The sequence below is a fragment of the Dasypus novemcinctus genome, chromosome 12 (assembly GCF_030445035.2).
Source record: "Dasypus novemcinctus isolate mDasNov1 chromosome 12, mDasNov1.1.hap2, whole genome shotgun sequence".
Taxonomy (NCBI): domain Eukaryota; kingdom Metazoa; phylum Chordata; class Mammalia; order Cingulata; family Dasypodidae; genus Dasypus; species Dasypus novemcinctus.
Window position 1 is genome coordinate 9,006,000 of NC_080684.1, and position 27,522 is coordinate 9,033,521.

A 27,522-nucleotide genomic window follows, 5' to 3' on the forward strand; every position below is an offset into this window, starting at 1 on the left:
GGTGTAAGAATTCTCAACAGGTATATTTGGCAAAACTAGACCATTTGAAAAAAAATTTTAAACCTCTCAGATGTTTGCTAAACCTAAACTAATCGGCAGGTTCTACTTTTCTACAATCCAGAACCTCTTCTAGATGTTAGATATACAACTAAACAGTAGTAAACAAAACAGGAAAAAATAACTGGCCATCAAGGAATTTATGTTCTAGTAGGAGAAAATGGCAATAAACAAACTACAAACTGTATGGTAAATCACACGGCGATTAGTGCTAAAGAGAAAAAGAGAAGAGGGATGGGGAGTGGGAACTGCCTTTTAAATGGGGTTCTCGGAGAATACCTCACTGAAAAGATGACATTTAAGCAAAGACCAGAAGGATGTGAAGGAACAATGCAGCCATGGCCACGACTTTAAAAAAGAGATTGAGCCTGACTTTGGTCTAAGAACAGTGCCAGCGTACTGTGGAGATGAGGTCAGAGAAGTGAGGGCACGGATTGTGTCAGGCAGGGTAAACGTTTAGACCCTGGCTTTCTCTCTAAATGAGAGGTGGTTGAAGGGTTTAGGGCTGAGAACTGGGGTGGTCTCACTTCTGTTTTTAAAGTATGACGCTGGCTCCTGGGTTGGAAATAGACACATTAGAGTGCAAGGGTGAGTAAGAAATCATTGAAGTAGTTTAGGCAAAAGATGATGTTAGTGCCCAAGAAATAATAACAGAATGAAGAGAAAGTAGATCTGTTTGAAAGTAATAAATACAAAGCAAATATTCCTGGTAAAAATCAAATCGAAAGAAAAGTTTTCCAAAGGAGATAAATCATACTGCATATTACATTGCCATTTATATTAATATATCTTATAAAGCTAAACTCCATAAAAATATTGTCACGTACCAACATGTATTTATTCAGAAGTATGAACATTTGTGATAAAATTGACATATTTTTGGAAAAGAACTTATGTTGAAATCTAATTATTTTAATGTATATTATTTATTGTATAAATGATGGTAATATATGCCAAAATGTTTTTCTTTCAATGCTCCATCACTGCTTTAAAGGCTAGTCAAAGGAGGAGCTATGAGTGTTAGGCAAATAGTCATTGTTAGCTGCACCCAAAACCATAAAATTTTCTCACAAGTTACTCATGTCTCATGCATTCAGAATTCATTACTTGTATTGATGATTGAACTATTTTGTATTAAATTTAACAATTAAAGTAAAATAGAATCCATTTCAAGTTTCCTCACCACATTGTTTATACACTATTGGCAACTAATAAGGCTTCTAGAAATGCTGCTTTTTGTGCAGTTTCAAATTGATACTGTATGTTTTAAAAACAATCTTCAGTGCCTTCTAATATTTTATTAATATTTGTATTAATGAGTTACTGTAATATCTTTGAACACATTGTCATACTATTTACTCTATTGATTTTATAGAACATTGGGCAATTGCCAATTAATGTTTTGGAGACTTTTTGCCAAGTAAGTTGAAAGCAGATTTCAAAACTTAGATACTTTATAGTTTATTGACTGTATCTGTTTTCCCAGTTATCTTAGTTTAATCATGTTAGAAATAAAAATTCTGTAGTCAAGAAAAAGAAAAATTTCAACCTTTTAGAATGTAAATATTCCCCCTCCTTTATAAAAGTAATTAATCAGTGCATAAAGACAATCTCTGGAGTTCTAGGTAATACACTTTAAACATGAAGCATGAAATTTGAGATACACGTCATCCCAAATGTCGATCTCTTCTCCTTAATAGTAAAGCTGTAATTCCTTAATATATACTATTTCTGATACTAGTTAATATTAGGCAGGAGTTCACAGACTTTTCTTTAGGGTGGCAAATGGCTTTTGAGAAAATAATGTATTCATAGCAAGCTTTAAATGAAAGAGATCATAATGTCTAATTTTGTAGCGAAATGAGAAGAGACATGTCTTTGGAGTCTGGTTTAATCCAGGTTCTGTCCCTTTCTACTTGTGTACTTTGGGCATGAACTTAAAGTCCCTGAACCATGTGTAAAATAAGAAAATTAATACCTTCCTTGCAGGACCACTGTTCAAGTTAAATGAAGTGCCCTGTCAAAGTGCTTAGCCCAGGACCTGGTAAATGGTGGCTGCTTAATAAATATGTAATGAAGTTAGCACCCACTGCTACCATGATGCATATTTCATTTTCTATTGCACAAAATCTTCGCTCAATCTCTTTCAGTGCTTTGTACCTTTAAAGATTTATCTTAAATATATCTTTTGATATAATTTCCATAAAATAGTAATTTTACCAATTTTGGGGTTTTCAGTGATGTTTCTTTAATAAAAATAATTTGGAATAGAATTTCCATTGACTCAGTCTTTTGATAATTTTAAAAGAGGAGTATATTGAAAAGGGATAATTTTGATAATATTTTGAAAGAGTAACATCTTTATTATTGCAAAATAATGTCTAAAATTAGGGAAATTTTAATTTTTAATTTGATTGAAAAGAATGCTGAATATATCTGCTATTTTAGCCTTGGAAGATAAATGAAACTAAAATAAAAATTGACATGTGCCAATGAAAAGGTCTTCCTTCTGTACACACTTATGGAATTAATAGTGGACAATATTTAAATGGGAGAGAAAATAGAGAAAAATGGTGCAGAGATGTGATGTTAGAGTAGAAATGTTCACTTGAACATAAAACCTCATTTCACAAATACTTCTGATTAACTTAGAGCAAGATTATATAAAGTGAAACAAGAGGGCAATGAAATACTACAGAATTTCTGACAAACACTCTGGAAAGAAATCTGGAAATCATTATCAAAATCTTTAAAAATGTTTTTATCCTTTGACTAATGATTCTACTTCTAAAATCTATCCTAATCAAAGATGAATAAAAGATTTATTTATAACAATGATTACAGTATATTGTGTTTACAGTGTATTATTATAACAAAAAAGTTAAAAAACTACATATCTATCAAAAGGAAATAGGTGAAAAAATGATGACCATCCATATAATGAAATAGTATGCCATCTATAAAAGTAATGAATTTTATGAACACTTAATGGCTTAAGAATAGTGTTCTCAATATAATCTTTAGTGAAAAAAACATGAGCTAAACCCATTTCTACTCTGAGCTAATCTGTGTTTCTCACCTGTACCTTAATATAGTTATCTAATGTTTAAAGATAGATTTAAAATGAGATTTACATTAGAAGTTAAGAAACCAGGAATTATTATTGGGTAATGGGACTACAAATATATTTTCTTTATTTATATTTTTCTATATTTTGCATATTTCCTCCAATAACAAGCATACCTAAATTTAAATTTTGAAAAATTAATTCTAAAGAAATGCAAAACTAAGTATAGAAGGAAAAAGAAAGATATGTGCATCATAATTCCAAATCATAGAAGTTATTACTATTGAATTTTAGTTTTAAATCTGTGCTTCCTGACTTCCAAAGTTAGAAGGGAGACTTGCTCATTTATATAACTCTCTTATCATCAGAATAAAGAAAGTAAATCCATATACTGAATGCAAATATTTCTCTAGTATCTGTCTTAAATAAAACATCTGCATGAGACTTCAAATAAAAGATACTAGAATAGGTAAAGGGATTGTTTTGTACTTTAGTCATTATTACTAGGCAAAGTTTGCATTCAGGGACATGCACAGATCTTAAGTACACAGCGCAACAGGTTTGATAAAGACATACCCTCATGTCCCCAAACACATATCAAGTTATGGAACACTTTCATCATCACAGATAAGTCCCTCTTGCTCTTTCCAGTCAATACATTCCATCGCCACACTTCCCAGAAGCAACCTTTGGTTAACCAATGTTATGATTTTATCATCAAAGATTATACTTTCCAGCCTGGAACTTCAAATAAAAGGAATCCTACATTATATACTCTTCATATCTACTTCTTTCACTTAGCATATTTTTTGAGATTCATCCACGTTGAGGCATGTATCAGTATTTTGCTCTTTATTGCTGAGTATTAGTTCATTGAATGAATATATGACATTTTGTTTATAGACTTCACCATTGATAGGTATTTGGCTTATTTCTAGTTTGATACTATTGTGAATGTGGTTGTGCAAGGTATTTTGCAAATCAAATGCATGTATTTCTCTTAGATATATAGCTAGGAGTGGAATTTCTGGATGATAAGTAGATGTATCTAAAATTTTATTTTGCCTCTTTTTTCCCTTTTTTAGCTAAGTTATAGGTTTATAAAACAAGCGTGCATGAAATACAGGATTCCCATGTACCACGCTATTATTGACACCCCGCTTCTCTGTGGAAATCTGTTACAATTGATGATAGCACATTTTTATAACTGTCCTATTACAATACATGATTTAACTTAGGGTTCACTGTGTAGTGTACTGCCATGGATTTTTTTAAAAAATTATTGTTACTATATAGACAATAACATTAACCCTCTAATTGCATTCAGGCGTATATTTCTATGCTGTTAATTACATTCACAATGCCCTGCTACCATCACCACCGACCATGACCAAAACAATTCCATCATTCCACATAGGAAACCCTGCACCTTTCAAGCCCCAACTTCCCATTCCTTATCTCCACCCTGTCCTCTGGTAACCTTCACTTTAAAATCCAACTCTATGCCTTTGCTTACACTGATTATTTCATATCAGGGAGATCCATACGATAGTTGTCCTTTCGTGTCCGGCTTATTTCACTCAACATGATGTCTTCAAGGTTCACCCTTGTTGTTGCATGTATCAGGACTTTGTTCCTTTTCACAGCTGAATAATAGTCCTTTTTACATATATACCACATTTTGTTTATCCAATCATCAGTTGATGGACAGCTGGGTTGCTACCATCTTTTGGCAATTGTGAATAATGCTGTTATGAACATTGGCATGAAAATATCTGTTTGAGTCCCTGCTGTCAATGTTGGGTATATACCTAGTTGTAGGTTGCCAGATCATATGATAGCTCCATACTAAGTTTTATGAGGAACTACCAAACTGTCTTCCACAATAGTTGCACAATTTTCCATCACCACCAGCAGTGAATGAATGGTCCTATTTCCCTGCATCCTCTCCAACACTTGTAATTTTCCATTTTAATAGCAGCCTTTCTGTTGCATTTGAAACAGAATCTCATTGTGGTTTTGACTTGCATTTCCCTAATGACTAATGATGTTGAGCATCTTTTCATGTGCATTCTGGCCATTTGTATATTTTCCTTGGAGAGATGTCTATTTAAGCCTTTTGCAATTTTTTAGATTAGATTGTTTGTCTTTTTTTGTTAAGTCGAAGAATTTCTTTATATATTCTGGATAATAAACCTGTATTGGATATGTGGTTTCCAAATATTTTTTTCCCATTGTGTAGGTTGTGGTATTACTTTCATGATAAAGCCCTTTGAGACATGAAAATTTTTAATTTTGATGAGGTCCCATTTATCTATTTTTTTTGTTTGTTGCTTATGCTTTGGGTATAAAGGCTAAGAAACCATTGCCTAATATAATGTCCTGAAGATTCTTCCTCAGGTTTTCTTCTAGGATTTTAATAGGCCTTCTAGGATTTAATATAGTCTCTTATATTTAGTCATTGAACCATTTTGCATTGACTTTTAAAAATGAGACATGGGAAATGGAACCCATGACCTGGAAAATGGGAAGTAGGCACTCAACCACATAAATTACATCTGCTTCCTGATTTTTGTATAAGGTGTGAGGTAGGAGTCCTTTTTTTTTTTCTTTTTGCATAGCAAGATCCAGTTTTCTTGGCATGATTTATTGAAGCGATCATTCTTTCCCAATTGAGTGGATTTTGCCTCTGTCAAAAATCAGTTGGCCATAAATGTGAGGGTTGATTCCTGAGCTCTCAATTTGATTCCATTAGTCTATATGCTTGTCCTTGTACCAGTGCTATGCCCTTTTGATTACTGTGACTTTCTAGTAAGTTTTAAGATTGGGAAGTATGAATCCTCTAAATTTATCTTCCTTTTCAAGATGTCTTTAGCTACTTGGGCCTCCTTACTCTTCCATTTCAATTTGATGATTGGGTTTCCATTTCTGCAAAGATGGTTGCTGGCATTTTTATTGGAATTGCGTTGAATCTATAAATTGCTTTGGGGTTGACACCTTAACTACATTTAGTCATCCAATCCATAAGCACAGTATTTCCTTCCATTTGCTTGATAAGGACCTTTCTTTGATTTCTTTTAGCCATGTTTTGTAGTTTTCTGTATACAATGCCCTTTACATCCTTGGTTAGATTTACTCTTGGATAATTGCTTCTTTCAGTTAATATTTTAAATGGAATTTTTTCTCTTGATTTCTTCTTTTGATTGTTCATTTTATATATAAACACTCCTGATTTGAGGTTGTTGATCTTACATACCTGCCACTTTGCTGAATTCATCTATTAGCTTAAAGAGTTTTGTTGTGTTTTTTTTCAGGATTTTCTGCATATAACATGTCATCAACAAATACGGAAAGTTTTAATTCTTCCTTTCAAATTTTGATGTCTTTTAGTTCTCTTTCTTGCTTATTGCTCTGGTAAGATCTTCTAATATAATGTTGAATAATGATGGTGAAAGTGGGCATCTTTCTCATGTTTCTGATATGACAGGGAAAGTTTTGAGTCTTTCACCATTAAGTAGAATATTATCTGTGCCTTTTCATATATGCCCTTTATAATGTTGAGGAAGTTTCCTTCTATAATATTACTTGGGTTTTTTTTTTATCATGTTGGGGGTCAGGAATTTGTTAAATTCCTTTACTGCACCAATTGCATTGATCATGTGTTTTGTGTGGTTTTTTGCTTTCATTCTGTTAATGTGGTGTATTGCATTAATTGATTTTCTTATGTTGAACCAACTTTGCATACAATGGATAAATCCCATTTGATCATATGTATAATTCTTTTAATATGCCATTGGATTTGATTTGCTAGCATTTTGTTGAGGATCTTTCCATGTATAGTCATGAAAGATATTGGTCTGTAGTTTTCTATTCTTGTGGTATTTTTATTTGGCTTTGGTACGAGGATGGTGTTGGTCTCTTAGAATGATTTAGGAAATGTTCCCTCCTCTTCAATATTTTAGAAGAGTTTGAGCAGAATTGGAGTTCTCTTCTTGGAATGTTTGGTAAAAGTCCCCTGTGAAGCCATCTGGTCCTGGGCTTTTTTGTTGGGATGTTTTTGATTACTGATTCAATCTCTTTACTAGCAATTGGTTTGTTGGTATCTTCTATTTCCTCTTGATTCAATATAGGTAGTTTGTGTGTTTCTATGTATGTGTCATTCCGTCTCGGTTACCTAATGTATTGGCAAACAGTTGTGTATTGTATCCTCTTAAAATCCTTTTTATTTCAGTGGTGTTGGTAATAATGTCCCCCTTTTCATTTCTGATTTTCATTATTTGTATCTCTCTTTTTCTTTTTTCTTTGTTGGTCTAGCTAAAGGTTTGCCAATTTTATTGATCTTTTCAAGAACCAACTTATTGTTTCATTGTTTTCTATTTCTAATTCTGGCATTTGGCCCTTTTAAAAAGTATTGTTCCATTGTATTCCCTGGAAATTGCATCTTTGCTTACACAGGTTGTGAACTTTTCCCACCTGATTTTTAAAATGTATTTACTACATTTATTCTAAAGTTCCTGTCTGAGCATTTAATATCTGGGCCATCCCTAGTTCTGGCTCTATTGATTTTTTTTTCTTTCTTTGCAGTGGGTCATATTTCTTGTTTGTCTCATGTGGCCCATGATTTTTGATTGAATGCCAAACTTTGTGTGTAAAAGAACAGTAGAAGCCAAATTAAATAATATTTATGCCCAGAACGTGTGTGTCATTGTTTTAGGGGATTGGGTCAATATAATCTATAGCTGAGATGAATCTGGGCATTTCTCTTACTTGAGGTAAATTCAGTTTAACACAGTTTCAAGTGATTTAAGCATAGGGTCAGAAACTTCCCTGGAGTTTCTTCTGCCTTGCCTTTGTATTTGAGCCAGGCTTGGGTTTTAGGGAGTCTCTTTCAGATCCCCTTCTCCTTACTCAGACAGCTTCTTTCTAATCATTCGAAGGTAGTCCAGCGTGTCTGATGGGGTGGGGAGTCTCTCATTTCCCTACCCTTCCCTCAGATCTTAGCAGCCCAAAGCACCTGTCCTTTGTAGAAGAACCAGAGATCTCTCAGCAGTCCTGCCTTGTGGTAGATGGCCACACTCACACTCAGAGTCAGGCCCAGAGCTTACGTGGGGTCTCCTCGGTGTTCCTGCTCTGGTCTTACCCTTCAGCAGATGCTGGGTGTCCGTGTCTGTCTTAGTTAGCCAAGGTCTGCCGATGCAAAGGACCAGAAATGGGTTGGCTTTTATAATGGGGATTTTATTTAGGGTAAAAGCTTACAGTTCTGAGGCCATGCCTTTAAATATATGTTAACATTTAAACTGTGTTCTTCTCACCAGCATCTGTGACTATGTCTTTCTCTCCTTCCTGGACTGCTGATAGGTTTTCGTTTTTTAAGATTCCTTTGAAACCTCTGTTGTGATAGATTTTGGAAAATGATTTTGTACATTTTCTAGCTTGTTTTTTTGTAGATGTGAGAATATGTGTGGCTTGTGATTTTCTCATGACTATCTCCCAGCTAAGTGTGTATGAAAAATATTTTTTGCCATAAATATGGAAAGAATAATTGGTGACTTTTATTTTTATGTATAGTGGTGTCCATTATAAAACTGAAGGTACAGGATTTAAGCTCAGGTTTATGAATTAATTATTTAAATTATTAAATAAATATCTTTTGAAGATATCCCCATTAAGCATTCAAGGTTTAAATTTAAAATGAGGTGAAAGCATAGACTACCTATCTTTAAGACAACCTACTCTAAACTTTACATCTCTCAGACTTTGTTAGGGAATGGACATCAGACAGGTGAAGGCCACCCCCGGGTTCTCCGGGATTCTCAGTTCACCTTTAGAATGATTTTGCCTATAACCAGAGAACAAATTATAGAATATTGTTGGTGATAGAGTGTTTGTGTGCATTTGGAAGGGGGATATTGACCAAATGTGAGGAAGCCTAGAAACTATGCTATGAGGAGCAGTTGAGAGAACCTGGTACATAAGTTCTATCATGTGGAAGGCTGAACTGATTGTAATAAATCTTTTGTAATAAACATCTTATCACACAAATGATTCTCAGTGTGTTAGATTATTTCCTTAGAATAGATATTTGTAAGTAAAATTATTAAATATAAACATGCTTAAGCCCATGACATATAATGCTGCCAAATTTCTCTATAGAAAAGTGGAGCCACATTTATATTTTCACCACCAATATAAGAATACTTCTTCTGGCATTTTTTTTTAATCTTTACAGAATTTTAGACAAATAAAGTGAAAATTAGCTAAGCTTATAGTAAAGGTACTGGTCAGATATTTATTATTTTCAGTTTGTTGTTTTGTTTTTCACCTTTCTCTTGTTTCACTTTTTGTAGCTCTCATTTCAAACATGAACTCTTGAATTTTTATGAGGCTACATTAAAATTTCCCTCTTAGAAGTCTCAATGAAACACACCCTCCAGAACGCCAGAATACAGATTATTTCTCTTTGCTGGGAGGAACCTTGCCACACCTGTGCCTCCTCCCTCAGTCCTGCCATACCACCTATTGTCTGGTCCCAGGGCCTCTAACGTAACTCTAGTAGTTGTGTTAGAGCCAGGGAAAAGCCTTTTAATGTTCATTTCTGTTTACAATTCCAGACCTGCTTTTCCAGTTATAACCTCTGAGTGGATGGTATTTGTGGGTAATTTCAAATACTTGGGCTCTAGTTTGGGATGGAGAATTGGAAACGTTCTGATTGTATTTAAACCCTAAGGAAATACCGGAACTCACTAGGGCAACTTCCAAGAATTCAGACCACTAAGAGGACTGGCATTACGTTGACACACTCAGCTCTTAGTCCTGGGGTCCTTCTGGCTGGGTTGAGCTGTTCACACAACAAGGGGCAAGAGCTGAAGGCAGAACACCCCAAGCTCGAAGATCAGGCAACTCAAACGCTGCAAATGGTTGCCCTTGGGTTAACCCAAAGAGCTGGAAACCTTTTAGTCTGAGTCTGTGGATGAAGTTATATGGAAATAGATCTATGGATTGCTGCTCATGGCCAATTGCTACAATAAGACTGTCTCACGAAGGTCTTTTGGCCTGAGTATTAAAGTAAGGAGTGTGTCTCTAGCTCTTGATTATACTCAGAAGTAAAACAGAAATTTAGACACCTGTCAGGATTGGTACACGACATTTTAGCTTTTTATAGAGAGCTTCCACTGACAATCATCATACAGGTAAGATCTGCTTTTTCGTGCTGAGCTTATCACACAAAGTGGCCTCAGTCAGGTGGCTCAGCTGGACGTTAGGAACCCAAGACCCCAGGCCTGATTCCTGGTACTTGCCTCTCCTGGGCAAAGCACTTCACCCATTTTCTGACTCCAGGGATACCCGACAGGTTGCAAGGAACTTGGCTGAAGAGAGAGGATCCAAAGTTCCTCTGCCCTTGACTATTGCTGTTCTCCATTTTGCTTGCGGCATGAATCTGCTTCCGAGGCAGAGTTGACTTCTGCAGGGAACAGGCTTCTGCTCCCCATCTGTCTGCATAGGTCGTTCAGGGGGAAAAAGGATGCAATAGTTGCGACCAGTGCTGAAGGGGTAGGAAAAGATTGTGTGAGGTCCAAGGCCATTTAGGGACATTTTAGGGATGCTCAGAATAAAACAAAACAAGTATATTAGAGATAAAACCATGTTAAAATAAGCATATGCAATAGCCAGGGAAGAGAGAAATCAGAAAATTTAAGAGAGGGGAAGACAGTGTAAGAGCATGTCGCAGTGGTCTACCTACTTCTCTGTGCAGGGCAGGTTGTTCTCTGAAGATAGACATAAGAGCCCTAACTGCTTTGGATATTTTGTGGTGGGGCAAGATAAAAGAGTGGCCTCCTTCTCTTTACCAGTAACTTGTCTGATTCAGGGATGAGGAGGACACTAAAATGAGCCATCCACAGGGATGGCTGTGCTTCTCGCTTTGGAACATTCTTGTCTACTCTAAATAAATGTCACTTTTTACATTTGTATTTTATTTCTACTTTTTACAACTATTTATTAAGTACTTCTATTTGCAAAGCATCATGCTTCGTCTGTCATGCCTGGAGGGGTTCCAAATATTAATAAGAATTAGAAGAAATATGTAAATGAATACAAGCGATAGCTAGGAACAAGCAAGGGGGAGATAAGAGAATATTTTAAGTGTGTCTGGGGTGGATGGACCCAATCTTGTTTCCAGCTGTAGTGATGATACAGGCTGTGTCTATCAATACTGGAGCTGGAAATAACATGAGAGATCATGTTACTTTTATATCCTGTTTTATAATGTGATGTGGGTCAGAGAGTTCTACCCAGACCTGGAAGACAGAGGAGTATTTGACTTCTAATTCGAGCCAATGTTCTTAGAAATGATGAATGTTGTTTTTAGCTAAGTTTTCTCTACTACTAACGTAGATGGTTTTATTGGGGGGTTATTATAACTATGTACCAAATCATGTTTGTTTGGGATGTTAAGGTTCCCCTAAGAATGATGTTAACATGGAGCAAGCATGATTGCAACTGGTTTTGTTCTAAAAGGAGCAGCTTTCAAGTCTTTAGCAACCCTGGTAGGGAAAAGTATTCTAGCTTAGGAAGATTAAACTCCTTAATTACTCAAAAAGTATATTCTGGAAGTTCATCTTCTCAACACTCACTTCCTGATCCTACTGTTCAAAGAGATGTGTTTATATCACAGGGCCCTGGACCGCTCCCTGGGGTCTGCCTTCACAAAGCAGTAACTACAGTGTTGTTTGCCTGGGCCCCTTCCTCTCTTCATGCCCTTCGTTAAAATCAAAGTCAGACTCTTTAGTTGGTAAAATTAGTATTCGTGGCCGGGAGAGTTAAAATCTGGGCAGGCTGAGTCTCATAGGAACTTGTCTAAATGCAGAAATGGACACTGGATTGCTTGGCACTTACTGTGGAAATAAACCAACATCTAACAGAGCTTTGTAGTCATAGTCTGCATTGCCAGATAAAAATTCCCCAAATAATGAAATAAACAGACTTAAAGGAACCAAATTTCAAAATAAATAATGTACAGGTATTTTTATACACATGTGAGTATAGGCTAATTATTAAAACACGTGAAAATATTTTAAGAGATTAAAATAATGTATAACCTGCCTTGGTGGTTTATTTTATCATAACTCAATTAAATAAACAAGCTAGGATCAAATTGAGTCTTCCTAATAGTATCTAATAGCATGAATTCTGAGGCATACTTCCTAAATATTAATGAATGTTTACAGCATTTGTTACCACTGCTCCAAATGATTTGGATATAAATCTACAAAATAAACTAAAAAAGAGTATAAATTAGACCATTCCCTACCCATAAACTATCCCAGCGGCATTCCATAAAATATGTGCTAAGCCCAAGTTGCACCCATGCCTCAGGAATCTCTCTAGATTCTACCTCCACAGCGTAGCCCTTCTTCTCAAACCACAGTCATGAAGTAGCAGCCATGGCAAGACTAGGAATTTGCAGGAATGCAGAATCTCAGTCCTCAACCCCAGACCTACTTGAGTAGGTGATTTGCATGCCTACCACTCTTCAAGTTTCTTATTTACTCGTGGCCTCTCCTCTTATTCCTTGAGTTTAACATTCTGTCGTCGCTGTTTCACTGTTTTTTAAATATCAGCTCTATGTAATAGCTGCCATTTTCTCCAAAAAAGCAAAATAAACAGGAGGAATTATACAAGTGATAAACTGGCCAAGTACTACTCACTGTTTTAATGTTTATTTTCTGTAGACCCCCCAATTATTGAAGGCAATATGGAGGCGGCAAGAGCAGTGGATTTAATCCCGTGGATGGAGTATGAATTTCGTGTGGTAGCTACTAATACTTTGGGCATAGGGGAGCCGAGTATACCCTCAAACAGAATTAAAACGGATGGTGCTGGTATGTAGAAGAAATGTTTTCAATTTTAAAAGATTTCTAAGTACAGTGTAATTTGCTAACAAAGTGGCACATATTTGGAAGTAAATAACGCTCTGAGGTAAGTGATTCATCTAAAAAAATGTATTTCATGCATATGTGAATTCTGTGTCAGGACAGTGAAAAATAAAAGGAGAAATAGGATGTTTAAGAAGAATGTTTACGTAGTTAATGTAAGGGAAGAGGAAAAGAGGAACCCGGGCATATTCCACTAGAGACCATTTAATGAAATTGTGTTCACTTCATTTATAACTTGATGGGCAGATGGATGGGGGTCTGGTCAGCGAGGGAACGGTGAGCAAGGAGTGGGGAAAGCCTGGTGAGGACTTCTCAGATCTGTGTCCCTGGAGGAGTCGAAATAGCTTCTCTAAGCAGCAGCTTTGAGAGACTCTATCTTTTAAAGTGCTGCTCTAAGATTGCTCTTTTATCACAGCTCAACCTTGGCCTTTCCTCCAATTTACATTCAAATTTTATGCTAAACACCAACTGCATTTCCATAGACTCAGGACTCCCAGTTTTTCCCCCTCTTCTTCTGCATTTACTAGGCAGAAATATTTTTCTGACGTTAATTTCTTTTATGATTATTCCCTGTTTATCAAAAAGATTATGTTTTTTGTAGGCTTTCTGTATTAGTTTATTCTGACTACTTTCCAAATTTCAATGCTTTATTTGAGGAAAGAGATTTGAAACGGATAACAGACTGCCATTAAAGTGCTGTGATCTCTAAATATCACTTATCCACACTTCTGGCTACCTGGATTCCTAGGCCTGATTTCTAATTAGACCTATGACTCAAGTATGTTTAGTTTTTAAAACAAGCAATTCACAGGGACTGCTATCTTTTGGAAGTGTCATATCATTTATCTGACAATTTCATTAGAGTAAAAATGGTGATTCTGTTGTGAAGGAAGAAACTGAGCACTAAAACATGTAGTTAGTGCAACATATTTTCATGCACATTTCATTTAATTCTCATAATCTTTTTTTTAAACAAATCAATTTTATGGATATATATTAATAAGCATACAATTAATCCAAAGTGTACATAAAGGTATTTGGTATAATCACATAGTTGTGCATTCATCACCTCAACCATTATTAAAGCATTTTCATTATTTCAATAATAATAATAATTAATTAATAAAAGACAAGAAAATTCCTCACCTCTTAATCTCTCTGTTTCCCCTGCTGTACATAGCTCTTATTTCTGGCAATTCTTGCAGAGTTGTTTGTTTATTAAACAGTTTCATGGAGATATATTCACATGTCATATGACCTATCCGAAGTGTTTAATCCATGGCTTTTAGTATTATCACAGTGTTGTATGTTCATCAACTCAAGGTTTAGAACAATTTCATTACTCCAAAAAGACTCCATACCCCTTAACATTCCTTCCTCAACCCTACATAACCACTAAACTAATATTATCTTTGTAAATTTATTTGTATTTATAGTTTATATAAATTGAACCATACAATATGTAGTACTCTGTGTCTGGTCTCCTTTACTTAGTTTAATGTGTTTTGTTTCATTTTGTCTGATATTAACATTTTGTAGTACTAACCTAGATTCGTTCAGCTTCAGAGAAAAAGTGTCTTATATATGCAGTTTTACCCATTTCATATTTCACATAATATATTCAGTTCATAAAAGGACAGCCGTACAGTATTTGTCCTTTTGTGTCTGGCTTGCTTCACTCAACATAATGTTCTCCAGGTTTCTTCATGTTATCACAGGTTTCACAACTTCATTTCTTCTTACAGCTGCATAATATTCCATCATGTATATACTCCAAAATTGGTTTATCTATTCATCAGTTTATGGACAACTGGGTTGTTTCTAACTTTTGGCTATCGTGAATAATGCTGCTGTGAACACTGGTTCATAGCAAATATCTATTCGTGTCACTGCTCTCAGTTCTTCTAGGTTTATACCTAGCAACGGTATTGCTGGGTCCTATGGCAAGTCTATATTCAACTTCCTTAGGAACTGCTAGTCATCCATAGTGACTGTACCATTCTATATTCCCACCAAAAGTGAATAAGCATTCCTATCTCACCACATCCTCTCCAACATATACAGTTTTCTGACTTTTATAGCATCCAGTCTAACAGATGTGAACTGGTATCTCATTGTAGTTTTGATTTGCGTTTCCTAATTGCTAGTGATGTTGAACATTGTTTCATGTGTTGCTTTGCCATTTGTATTTCTTCTTGGACAGTTGTCTTTCAAAGTCTTTTGCCAATTTTTTAATTGAATAGTTTGTCTTGTTATTGTTGAGTTGTATGATCTCCTTATACAACATGGATATTAAACTCTTATTAGATATGTGATTGCCAAATATTTTCTCCCATTCAGTTAGCTGCCCCAAGATACATGAGGCACACACTGACAAAATTGAAGGGAGAGATAGATGTCTCTACGATAATAGTTGGAGACTAAAATACACCACTCTCAGTATTGGATAGAATACCTGGACAGAGAATAAACAAACAGAGAGCTTGAATAATATGATAAATGAACTAGACCTAATAGATCCAGGTGCCCATGGATCCTTCTCCAAGATAGACCATTTATGTTGGTTCATAAGACAAATTTCAATAAATTTTAAAAAATTGAAATTATGCAAAACACTTTCTCTGATCATAATGGAATAAAGCTAGAAATCAATAATGGATGGGAAAATGGAAAAATCATAAATATATGGAGATTAAACAACGCAGTCAAATAATCAGTGGGTCAAAGAAGAAAATGCAAGGGAATTCAGCAAATACCTTGAGATAAATGAAAATGAGACCCAACATACCAAAACCTATGGGATACCACCAAGGCAGTGCTGTGAAGGAAATTTATAGCCCTCAGTGTTTACATTAAAAAAAGAAGAGCTAAAATTGAAGACCTAATTGAACACCTGGAGGAAATAGAAAAAGAACAGCAAATTAATCCCAAACCAAGCTGAAAGAAATAGTAAATATCAGAGCAGAAATCAATGAAATTGAGAACTACAACAACAACAACAAAACAATAGAGAGAAACAACAAAGCAAAAGTTGGTTCTTTGAGAAGATCAATGAAATCAAGACTTAGCTAGACTGACAAAGAATAAAAGAGAGAAGACACAAATAAATAAAATTAGAAATGAGAGGGCAGACATTACCACTGACCCCACAGAAATAAGAAACCATAGGAGGATACTATGAAGAACTATATGCCAAAAAACTAAAAAATGTACATGAGATGGATAAATTCCTGGAAACACACAAACCAGCTACCCTGACCCTAGAAGAAATAGAAGACCTCAACAAACCAATCACATGTAAAAATATTGAAACACTCATCCAAAATCTCCCAAAATGAAAAGCCCAGGACCAGGTCACTTCACAGGTGAACTCTACCAATTATTCAAAGATGACTTAATACCAATCTTGCTCAAGCTCTTCAAAAAACTTGAACAGGAAGGAATGCTATCAAACTCATTATATGAAGTCAACATCATCCCATACCAAAACCAGATAATGATACTAAGAAAAAAAGAAAATTACAGACTAATATCTCTAATAGATATAGATGCAAAAATCCTCAACAAAATATTTGCAAACAGAATCCAAATACACCCTTAAAAGAATTATACACCATGATCAAGTGAGCTTGATCACAGGCATTTAAGGGTGGTTCAATGCAGGAAAATCAACTAGTGTAATAAACAGAAAAATCACATGATCCTCTCAATTGATGCAGAAAAGGCACCAGACAAAATACAGCACCCTTTCCTGATAAAAACACTTCAAAAGATAGGAACAGAAGGAAGCTTTCTCAATATGGTACAGTGTACATGTGAAAAACCTACAGGTAGCATTGTCTGAAAGTTTTCCCACTGAGATCAGGAACAAGACAAGGACGCCCACTGTCACCATCATTATTCAATATTGTACTAGAAGTTCTAGGCTAGAAATAAAAGGCACTCAAAAAGGAAATGAAGAAGTAAAACTTTCACTATCCTCTGATGACATGATCCTATATCTAGAAAATCCTGAAAAAGCCACAACAAAGCTACTAAAATTAAGAGATGAGTTCAGCAAAGTGGTGGGATACAGGGTTAATACACAAAAATCAAGAGCATTTCTATACACTACTGATGTGCAATCTGAGGAGGAAATCAGAAAAAAAAATCCATTTATAGTAGCAACTTAAACAACCAAATATTTATGACCTAAGGACGTGTATTCAGAAAACTACAAACATTGCTAAAAGAAACTGAAGAAGACTTAAATAAATGGAAGGACATTCTGTGCTCATGGATTGGAAGACTAAATATTATTTAAGATGTCAATTATACATAAACTAATTTACAGATTCAATGCAATCCCAATAAAAATCCCAACAGCCTTCTTTTGCAGAATCCAAAAAGCCAATAATCAAATTTATTTGGAAGGGTAAGGGGCCCTGAATTGCCAAAAATATCTTTGAAAAGAAGACCGAAGTTGGAGGACTCGCACTCCTGACTTTAAAGCATATTACCTAGCTACTGTGGTAAAAACATCATGGTACTGGCATAAGGACAGAACAGACTGACAAATATAACTAAGTCAAGAACTCAGAAATTGGCTCTCACATCTACAGTCAAGTGATTTTTGACAAGGCTGTTAAGCCCATCCATCTGGGCCAGATAAAGGGTGCTGGGAGAACTGGATATCCATATCCAAAAGAAAGAAAGAAGACCCCTATCTCACACTTTATACAAAAATTAACTCAAAATGGATCAAGGACCTAAATATAAAAGCAATAACCGTAAAGCTCGTAGAAAAAAATGTAGGAAAACATCTTCAAAGTCTTGTAGTGGGCAGTAGTTTCTTAAACCTTACACTCAAAGCACAAACAACAAAAGAAAAAATTGATAAATGGGACCTCTTAAAAATTCAACACTTTTGCACCTCAAAGGACTTTGGCCTAATAGTCTTTTGATGCAGGTATTACTGCCTCATTAGTGGGAAATAGACTCAGAGACACCAAATAGTTTTACCAAAGTTAACGTAACTACTTACAAATTCAGAATTCAAATCTATTTTTTTAAAGATTTATTTTTTATTTATTTCTCTCCATGCCCCAGTTGTCTGCTCTCTGTGTCCATTCACTGTGCGTTCTTCTGTGTCTGCTTATATTCTTGTCAGCAGCACCCGGAATCTATGTCTTTTTTGTTGCATCATCTTGTTGTGTCAGCTCTCCATGTGCGCGGCACCATTCCTGGGCAGGCTGCACTTTTTTCATGCAGGGCGGCTCTCCTTACCGGGCGCACTCCTTGCATGTAGGACTCGCCTACGCGGGGGACACCCCTGCATGGCACAGCACTCCTTGCACGCATCAGCACTGCGTATGGGCCAGCTCCACACGGGTCAAGGAGGCCCTGGGTTTGAACCGCGGACCTCCCATGCGGTAGGCGGATGCCCAGTTGGGCCAACTAGGTCTGTCTGAGCCCTCTTCTCATTCACTGAGCCTTCTCTCTTAAAGACAACTTATTAAGCAGGACTCTAAAAATGCCTTCATTTATTTGAACCTCTATTCAAGTTCTAGTAGAATTTTGGATTTCACCCTTAACTGTGAAATCAGATGTGACCTAAATATTAATTTTCATTTGTTTTAGCATATCATCCTGCAAAATGAACACAATCAATCCTTTTTCTTTACCTCCCATAAATCACATTAAGATATGTAGATAGTATGAGTTAAGCTTTACAGATCACAGACATCACATATCCAGGATCCTTGTATTTATTATTATTGTTGTTGTTGTTGTTGTTCCCTAGAGACCCATATGTTTGTAATAGAGACTTCTGCATAATAGATTGAGCACAGTTGGCCTTTCTTGAAAACAAAAATATAAAAAGAACTGGACCATGCTCAAACTGGTAATTTTAACCACATAATTTTACCTTGAGGTATCCAGTATTTATTCGATTTAACAAATATTGGTTTTCAAAATATAATTGCAAAGGGACCACAAGTGATTTAGACTAAGTAAACTTATTTGATTTAAAATTATAATATATCTAGCTCAAATACAGATCTTTTTTCTTATTGGATTTGATTAATTTTCCATGCTCTCTTGACAAATGTCATATGAACTTTAACCTGAACTCGAATTTTTGAAGTAAAAAGATGTTTGTGATAAGATACTTTTTTTTTTTTTTTGGTCTCTGGATATCGATTTCCCCACTCTCCTGCTAAGGAATTCCATTACAATTTATAAATATTTTATAAATATTTATTTATTTGTATCAAAGAAAGTTTGCTTTCTGTTACATAGTCTAATCATCTGGACAGAATTATACTAAGGTCTGACCTGTATATATGTATATATATATTTTATCTCAATGTAAAAGTGATTAAATAAAATATGTTTTTAGGAATGAATAAAGAATGTCTCAGAGCAAAAGAGTTTCAATGTAATTCTTTAATGTCTGAATCTAGGAAAGTACTATAATGTTATATTTCAAAGAGTAAGGATCATTTTTTATGTGGTCACTACTAGTAGTTTATATATAACTCTGAATTATTTTCAATTTCGATATCTTATCCTTGAAAATGCTTGGAAAAAAGTGTTTCAGAGAGATCTCAAACCTAAAATGTTTTTCAAGGTTGCTACTTCTTTTCAAACAACTTTTAGGTATCACTTCTTTTAGGCATCACCTTTTATATTTATTTTGTTTGATTGGTATTTTGTTAAATGAATTATCTCTATTGTATGCTTAGAACATAACTTTGTTTAATGTCTTCAGAGCGAAACACATTTTAAAAAGCAAACAGGAGGTGGGGTAAGATGGCAGCTGAGTAGGTTATTCTAAGAGTGAGCTTGTCTTACAGGACAGTTAGTAATTCAAACAGAGCTATCTAAAGCACCTGTTTGGGGGTCCCAGGAGACCAGAAGAGCATCCTGCAACATCCTTGAAAGAATGAAGTAGGAGACTGCCTATCTGCTGTGAAGATTCATGAGTAAGCATGTAGACCAGTGCCTATCCTCCATTGGTGGTACAAGCTACATCAGGAGTTATTCTGTGAAATAACAGATGTACCATTTCCCAAATATGGGGAAGTTAGGGATGACTGGTCACCAACTTCAGCTACTGATTAGTAAATTCAGTGGGCTAAAGTATAATCCTAGGAACAGCTAATGTTTGAACCTGACCAAGATGGATAGAGGCCAGTAGCTGCCATTTTAACTATGCCCCTGGTATGAGGGGAAGCAGGGATGATTGAAAATCACAGTGATGATAGGGACTGGCTTTTTCCTACCCAGATTAGATTGCAGCCCTAGCCTAGGCTTCAGCCCCACCTTCAGCAGGAAGGAAGATGGCAAGACCTGCACCAGCCTCCTTAGACAACTGCAGGCACTTTTGGCCAGCACAGACTGAATAGTTGGACACCTGGGGCTCCATCCCTACACCCTACTAATATAAGAGAGGAGCTGTTTTTCTGCAGCCTCTCTGAGCCACTGCAGTCACTTTCAGGCCACAAGAAATGGTTTGTTGAGTGCCTTCAGTTCCATCTCCATCCCCTCCACCCCCATAGGATAGGAGGGGCCTGGTGTTTCTTCAGCCACTCTGGGTAACTGTAGCCACTTTCAATTTGCACAGACTGGATACTCAGACAGATGTAGCTCGATCCCCACCTCCCAATAGGATAGGAGGGGAGCTGTTTCCTCAGCCTCTCTGGGTACCTGCAGGCATGTTTAGCCCACATGACCTGGTTTGTTGAGTACCTTTGACTCCATCTCATCCCCAGCACCCCCAACCCATAGGATAGGAGATGGCTGATGTTTCCTCAGCCTCTCTCTTTGGCCCACATGAACTAAAATGTTGAGCACCTGTGGCTCCACCCCCACCCCCAAAAAGACAAGAGGGGGACAGTGTTTCCCCAGTCTTTCCGGGTAACTGCAGGTGCTTTTGGCCCACAGAGACTGAGCATCTGTGGCTGGACATCTGTGGCTCCAAATCCTCCCCTCGATTGGATAGGAGGAGGCTGGTGTTTCCTTAGCCTTTCCAAGTAATGGCAGGCACTTGTCTGCCTGGACTGGACTGTTGGGTGCATTTGGATCCACCCCATCCCACAATGAGATAGGAGGAAACTAGTGTTTCCTCAGTCTTTTGGGGTAACTGCAAGTACATTCAGCCCATACAGATTAGATTTTTGGGCACTCTGGTGGGTCTATACACACACCTGGCAAAGGATGAGGAAGGCTGATGCTATATCAATCTACCTGGGCAACTGAGGTCATTTTGGATCCACAAAGCATAGATTACTTCCAGATCCATCCCTGGTCCAGACAGAGGAGGAAAGGGCATGATGTTTCATCAGTCTCCCCAGCAACTATAGATGGTCTTAGCCTGCAAGACTTGGATTATTACACACAGCTACAGCTCTGTCCCTACCCCTAGCAGAGGAGAAAGTTGGGAGAAGCTTCATTGTTTCCTGAGGCAACATGGACAGCTTCAGCCCCGACACCTTACAGTACCAAATACACCCTCAGCTCCTACTACACAGCCAGTGAAGGAGAAAAGGCAAGAAAACTCTAAATTAAAGAGAGAAACTGCACCCAGAAAAAATACGTCTAGTAAGCCAGATGCCAAGACACCAACAAAAGATTACAATCCATACCAAGAAACAGGAAGATATAGCCCAGCCAAAGGAACAAGATAAGCCTGCAGATGACAAAAAGGAGTTGAGACAACTAATCATAGATGTTCAAACAAATCATTAAAAAATTCAATGTGATGGCTAAAGCAATTAAGGATATTAAGAAGACACTGGTTGAGCACAAAGAAGATTTGAAAGCATACTTAGAAAAAGAGCAGATCTTATGGGAATGAAAGGTACAATAAATGAAATAAAAAATACACTGGAGGGGAAGCAGCTGTGGCTCAATCAGTTGGGCTCCCATCTACCATCATGTCCCAGGGCCTCCTTGTGAAGGTAGGCTCACCCACATGCCCTGGAGAACCACCAGTCCACAAGCATTGCGGAGTGCCACCCTGCCTGCAAGCACCATTGAGTGCTGCCTGACCCGCAAGTACCACGGAGGGCCACCCAGCCCACAAGTGCTGCAGAGTGCTGACTCAGCAAAGTGATGCAACAAAAAGGGAGAGAAGTAAAAACACAGAAGAACACACAGCAAATAGACACAGAGAGTAGACAAGTAAGTCGCAAGGGGGGAGGAATAAATAAAAATAAAATACAGACACACAGAAGAATGCACCACAAATGGACACAGAGAGCAGACAGCAAGCAAGCTGCAAGGGGGGTGAGGGGGAATAAAAAAAATACACTGGAGGCATATAACAGCAGATTTGAGGAGGCAGAAGAAAGGATCAGTGAGCTTGAAGTCATGGCCTCTGAAGAATAGGAGAGAATTCTGAAAGCAGAAGGAGAAAAGCAATGCATAACATACAAGGGATACCCAATAAGATTATGTGCTGATTTCTCATCAGAAACCATGGAGGCAAGAAGGTAGTACTATGATATATTTAAGATACTGCAAGAGAAAAATTGCCAACCATGCATCTTATATCTGGCAAGACTGTCTATCAAAAATGAGGGCAGATTTAGAATATTCACAAGTAAACAGAAATCGAGAGAGTTTGTAACAAGAGACTGGCTTTGCAGAACATAATAAAGGGAGTGCTACAGCCTGAAAAGACACAAGTGAGAGGCTTGGAAGAGAGTGTAGAAATAAAGATTATTTCAGTAAAAGTAACTAAAAGTGTAAAAAGAGTGGTGGAAATAAAATATGACACATAAAACCCAAAGGTGAAAATGGGTGAAATAAGAACTGCCTTTGTAGTAATAACATTGAATGTTAATGGAGCAAACTCCCCAATCCAAAGACACAAAGAGGCAGGATGGACTAGAAAATATGCCCCACCTATATGCTGTCTACAAGAGACTCACATTAGACACAAGAATACTAATAGACTGAAAGTGAAAAGCTGGAAAAAGATATTCCACACATGCAATAACTGAAAGAATAAAAGAAGCACGAGTAGGGAAATTCACCAGGAAGAATTAATCCTAAATATGTATACCTAAACAGGATACCCCAAATTACATGTGGCAAACACTGGCAAAAAAACTAATGGGAGAAATAGAAGGTTCTACAATACCTGGAGACTTCAATATACCACTCTCAGCATTGGATAGAACATCTTGGCAGGGGATCAATAAAGAAACAGAGTTTGAATACTAAGATAAATGGATTAAATGGACATATGCAGAACATTCCACCCCAAAACAGCAGAATATATATTCTTTTCAAGTGCTCATGGACTTTTCTTCAGCATAGATCATATGTTGGGTTACAAAGCAGATCTCAATAAATTCAACAAGATGGAAATTGTATAAAGCACTTTCTCTGATCAAATGGATTAAGATTGGAAATCAATAAGAAGCAAAAAAAGGGAAATTTTGCAATTATATAGAGATTAAACAACACAGTCTTAAATAATCAGTAAGTCAAGAAATTGTGAGAGAAATCAATAAATATCTCAAGCAGGATGAAAACAAGAACACAACATATCAGAAACTATGGGATGCAGTGAGGGCAGTGCTGAACAGGAAATTTATAGTCTTCAATACTTACATTAAAAAAGAAGAAAGAGCTAAAATTAATTACCTAACTATATAGCTGGATGAACTAGAAAAAGAACAGAAAACTCTTCTTGAAGCAAGTAGAAGGTATGAAATAACAAATATCAGAGCAGAAACAAATAAATTGAGAGCGAAAAAGCAATAGAATTAACAAAATCAAAAGTTGGTTCTTAAAGATAAACAAAATTGACAAATCCATTGCTAGACTGACAATGAAAAAAGGAGAGAAGATGCAAATAAATGAAATAAAAAATGAAAATGGGGACGTTACTATTGACCTCACAGAAATAATAGATCATGAGAGGATACTAAAAACAACTGCATGCCAACAAAGTAGAAAATGTAGACAAAATGGAAAAATTCTAGAAACATTCGTACAGCATACACTGACTGGCGAAGAAATAGAAGACCTCAACAAACCAATCACAAGTTAAGGAGTTTGAAAGGTTATCAAACAACTCCCCAAAATGGTTTCATAGGTAAGTTTTACCAAGCATTCAAAGAAGATTTAATACCAACCTTACTCAAACTCTTTCAAAAAATTAAACAAGAAGAAACTTACCAAAATCATGATATGAAGCTAATAGCACCCTAATACAAAAGCCAGATAAAGATATTAAAAAAGGGAAATTAAAGACCCATTTCCCTAATGAATGCAGATGCAAAAATCCTCAACAAGATACTTGCTAATAGAATCCAACAACACATTAAAATAATTAATCATCACAATTAAGAGGGTTTTATCCTAGGCATGTAAGGCAACAAAGGGTGGTACAAGAAAAGAAAATCAATCAGTCTAATGTATCACATAAATAAATTAAAAAAGAAAAATCACATGATCCTATCAATTGATGCAGAAAGGGCATTTGACAAACTGCAGCATCCTTTCCTGATTAAAATAAAATCTGCAAAAGATAGAAATTGAAGGAAACTTTCTTGTCATGATATAGGTCATAAAACCACAGGTGACATTGTATCCAATGGTGAAAGGCTAAAAGCTTTTCCATGAGATCAGGAAGAAGATAAGGATGCCCACTGTCACCACTAGGACATGAATAGACATTTGCACTCTGATGGTCATAGCAGCATTATTCACAAGTGCCAAAAAATGGAAACAACCCAAGTGTCCATCAACCAATGAATGCATAAACAAAATGTGGTGTATACATAGGATGGAATACTATGTTGCAGTAAGAAGAAATGAAATTGGGGCACATAAGATAACATGGATGAATCTTGAAGAAATTATGCTAAGTGAAATAAGCCAGATACAAAAGGACAAATATTGCATGGTCTCATTACTATGACCTAAATGTGAAGAATAAATGCAAGGAGTTAAAACCTAGAATATGGGTTATTAGGAGATAAGAGGAGGGCTATGAAGGAGTACTGATGCTTCATATATGGAGAAGTTTTAATTAACTGTACTGTAAAAGTGTGGAAAAGGATAGAGTCGGTGATAACACATTATAGTGAGTAGCAGCAGCTTTATGATTGGGATTGTGGCTGAAAAGGTAGCCTAGGGATGTAAAGGCCATTTGAAAGAAAACTAGAGAATAATCTAGAGACTGAATAACACAGTAAATCTAGAGGTGGATGAGAATTGTGGTTGATGGTACAAATGCAAGAATGTCCTTCTGTGAACTAGAACATGTCACTATTGCAAAGTGGTGGGAATGTGGAAAATATAATTAATGTAACCTATGGATTCTAGTTTAATACTATAATAGTCTTGCATCAATGCCAAAGATATACTGTGTTACTGATAAGGGAGTAAGGAAAAAATATGCCAAATGTATGCTATGGACCATAGTCAGTGGTAATAGTCTGATGATATTATCTCATAATCTCTAACAAATGTTCCACAATGGTGTGGCATGTTGGTGAAGGAATGTTGTATGGGAATTGCACACATGTGCATGATTGATTGTAAGTTCACAACTTTTATAATAAAAATATATTTTAAAAAAGCAAACAAAAACAGAAGCAAAAACAAACCTAAAAAATGAGTCTTATTCACGCTGATGGATATGGCTTTATAATAATACAAGACACTCCATTCCCTTAAGTTATGAAAAAACAAACCTTATAATCTCTTATCTAATTCACATTTGTGACTTGGCTGTTATAAAACTTTATTTATAAAATGAAAATATGATGTAGATGTTTTGAATGGTCATAGTATTGGACAATTATGCAGAATGTCAATACATTTGTTACTCTGACATTAGAAAATATTTTAGGATCTTTGTTTAATCCATTTTTATGACTACCATCATTAGCACACGTGCTATATGTTGCTAGAGAGTGCTAACCTCTGTATTTGGATTGCATCACTTGATCCTTACAACAACACTATGATGTTATTATATTCCTAATTATTACAGGTGAGGAAGTTTAGGTGACACCTAGCTGAGAAAGGTGGGATGCAAATCTTAGCCCTTCTAATTTTAAAAGCTTTGCTCCTAAACCACTCCTCAGGAGGGCAGAACACTGATTCTTTGTTGGAATCCTGGTGCAATCATTTAATAGCTCTGTAATTTGGGGCAGGTTACTGAATCCCTCTGAGGCTCAACTGTCTCATCTCTAGATGGGAATTATTTATCTAATGGATTATATTTATAATGAAAAATATGTAAGGAAAGCAGCACTGCCTGGTATGTGGTATTTGTTCAATAAAATGTATTTATGCTAGTAATGCTCATTTTAAATTTTAATATGTTGATATGAAAATATTTTATGGTCTATAATTGTATCTTGTTTTGGCAAGATACTTCAAATTTTCATAATCATAATAGAAGACTTATTTCATGTAATTTTAAAAAATCTTAGTTGGATCATTTTATTATGTATATTAAAATTTAACAGACTTCCTCTTTGACTGTTTCTTCTCATTCTGCTTTTTTAAAAATGGACTATGCATAAATTTAGTCATTTACATTTTTCATCCTTACAGGATGGGGAGTGTTTGTCTTGTAATGCTCCATTCTAACTCTCTGAGACACCGGCATGTGTTGTGTGGGATAAAGGCAGGTTCCCATTTGATACAAAGTTTGGTCCTGGGCCTCGTTATGCTGATGGAAAGACATGACACTATCCAATGCAGCACATGCCCTTATCTGCCCATTTCCTTAATGCTAAGATCTCAGGGCACATTTGTGTATATTCTTTGGAATCAGACAAGTGCATTATAAAATGGATGTTCCCAAATGAAGAATTGGGAAATGTGTATGTAATTCATTGTAACCCATTTAATTATGAGAAAGAGATAACAAAACCATTCTTAGAAATATGTCATTGCAGGGTATACCCCTATAGCTAGATGCAATTGGTGAGTCAGGGTCCTAAATGGTTTGTTTTGACCGCTCTGTGGGGTTTCTTTGCCAGATCAAGAAGGTCTAAGAAGAGAGGAAAAATAACAAAACCAGAATCCACAATTTTATATTATGTATAGAGACTTCATTTCAAATCTAATAAAACTCTTCTGCTCTTTCATTTAGTTTTATTTTCTGTTTAGTTTCCCCATTTATTTCATAAAGGAGAAGAAGTGTACTCAAGAGCATATTTCATAGCTGGTAAGGGATTATGCTAAAGTTAGTTGCTGCCATTAGTTTTAAAAAAAGGTAAATATGTCTTAAAATATAAAAAGATTATGCATTTTTAAGCTATCAGTTGTTAAATTTGTGCTTCCCTACATATGAGCAGTGTGAAATAGGAATTTTATCTAAATTCTTTGGTTTTCATTAGGGACTCATTTGCCTGTTCTGTAAAATGTGGATAACACTCTTTCTCCAGTATACACTAAAGTGCTGATCTAAGTATCTTAAAGTGCTGATCTAAGTATCTT

General features: G+C 36.0%; 1 protein-coding gene across 16 annotated transcripts in view; it reads left to right on the top strand.

Moving 5' to 3' along the window:
• Positions 1-27,522, top strand: part of CNTN1 (contactin 1) — a 417,723-nt gene that overhangs the window by 327,517 nt on the left and 62,684 nt on the right. For all 16 annotated transcript variants that reach the window (XM_004461145.2, XM_004461143.2, XM_058307813.1 and 13 more), the window contains one exon: positions 12,856-13,005. In XM_004461145.2, the coding sequence (XP_004461202.2) occupies positions 12,856-13,005 (150 nt within the window). The remainder of the gene's footprint in view (positions 1-12,855; positions 13,006-27,522) is intronic.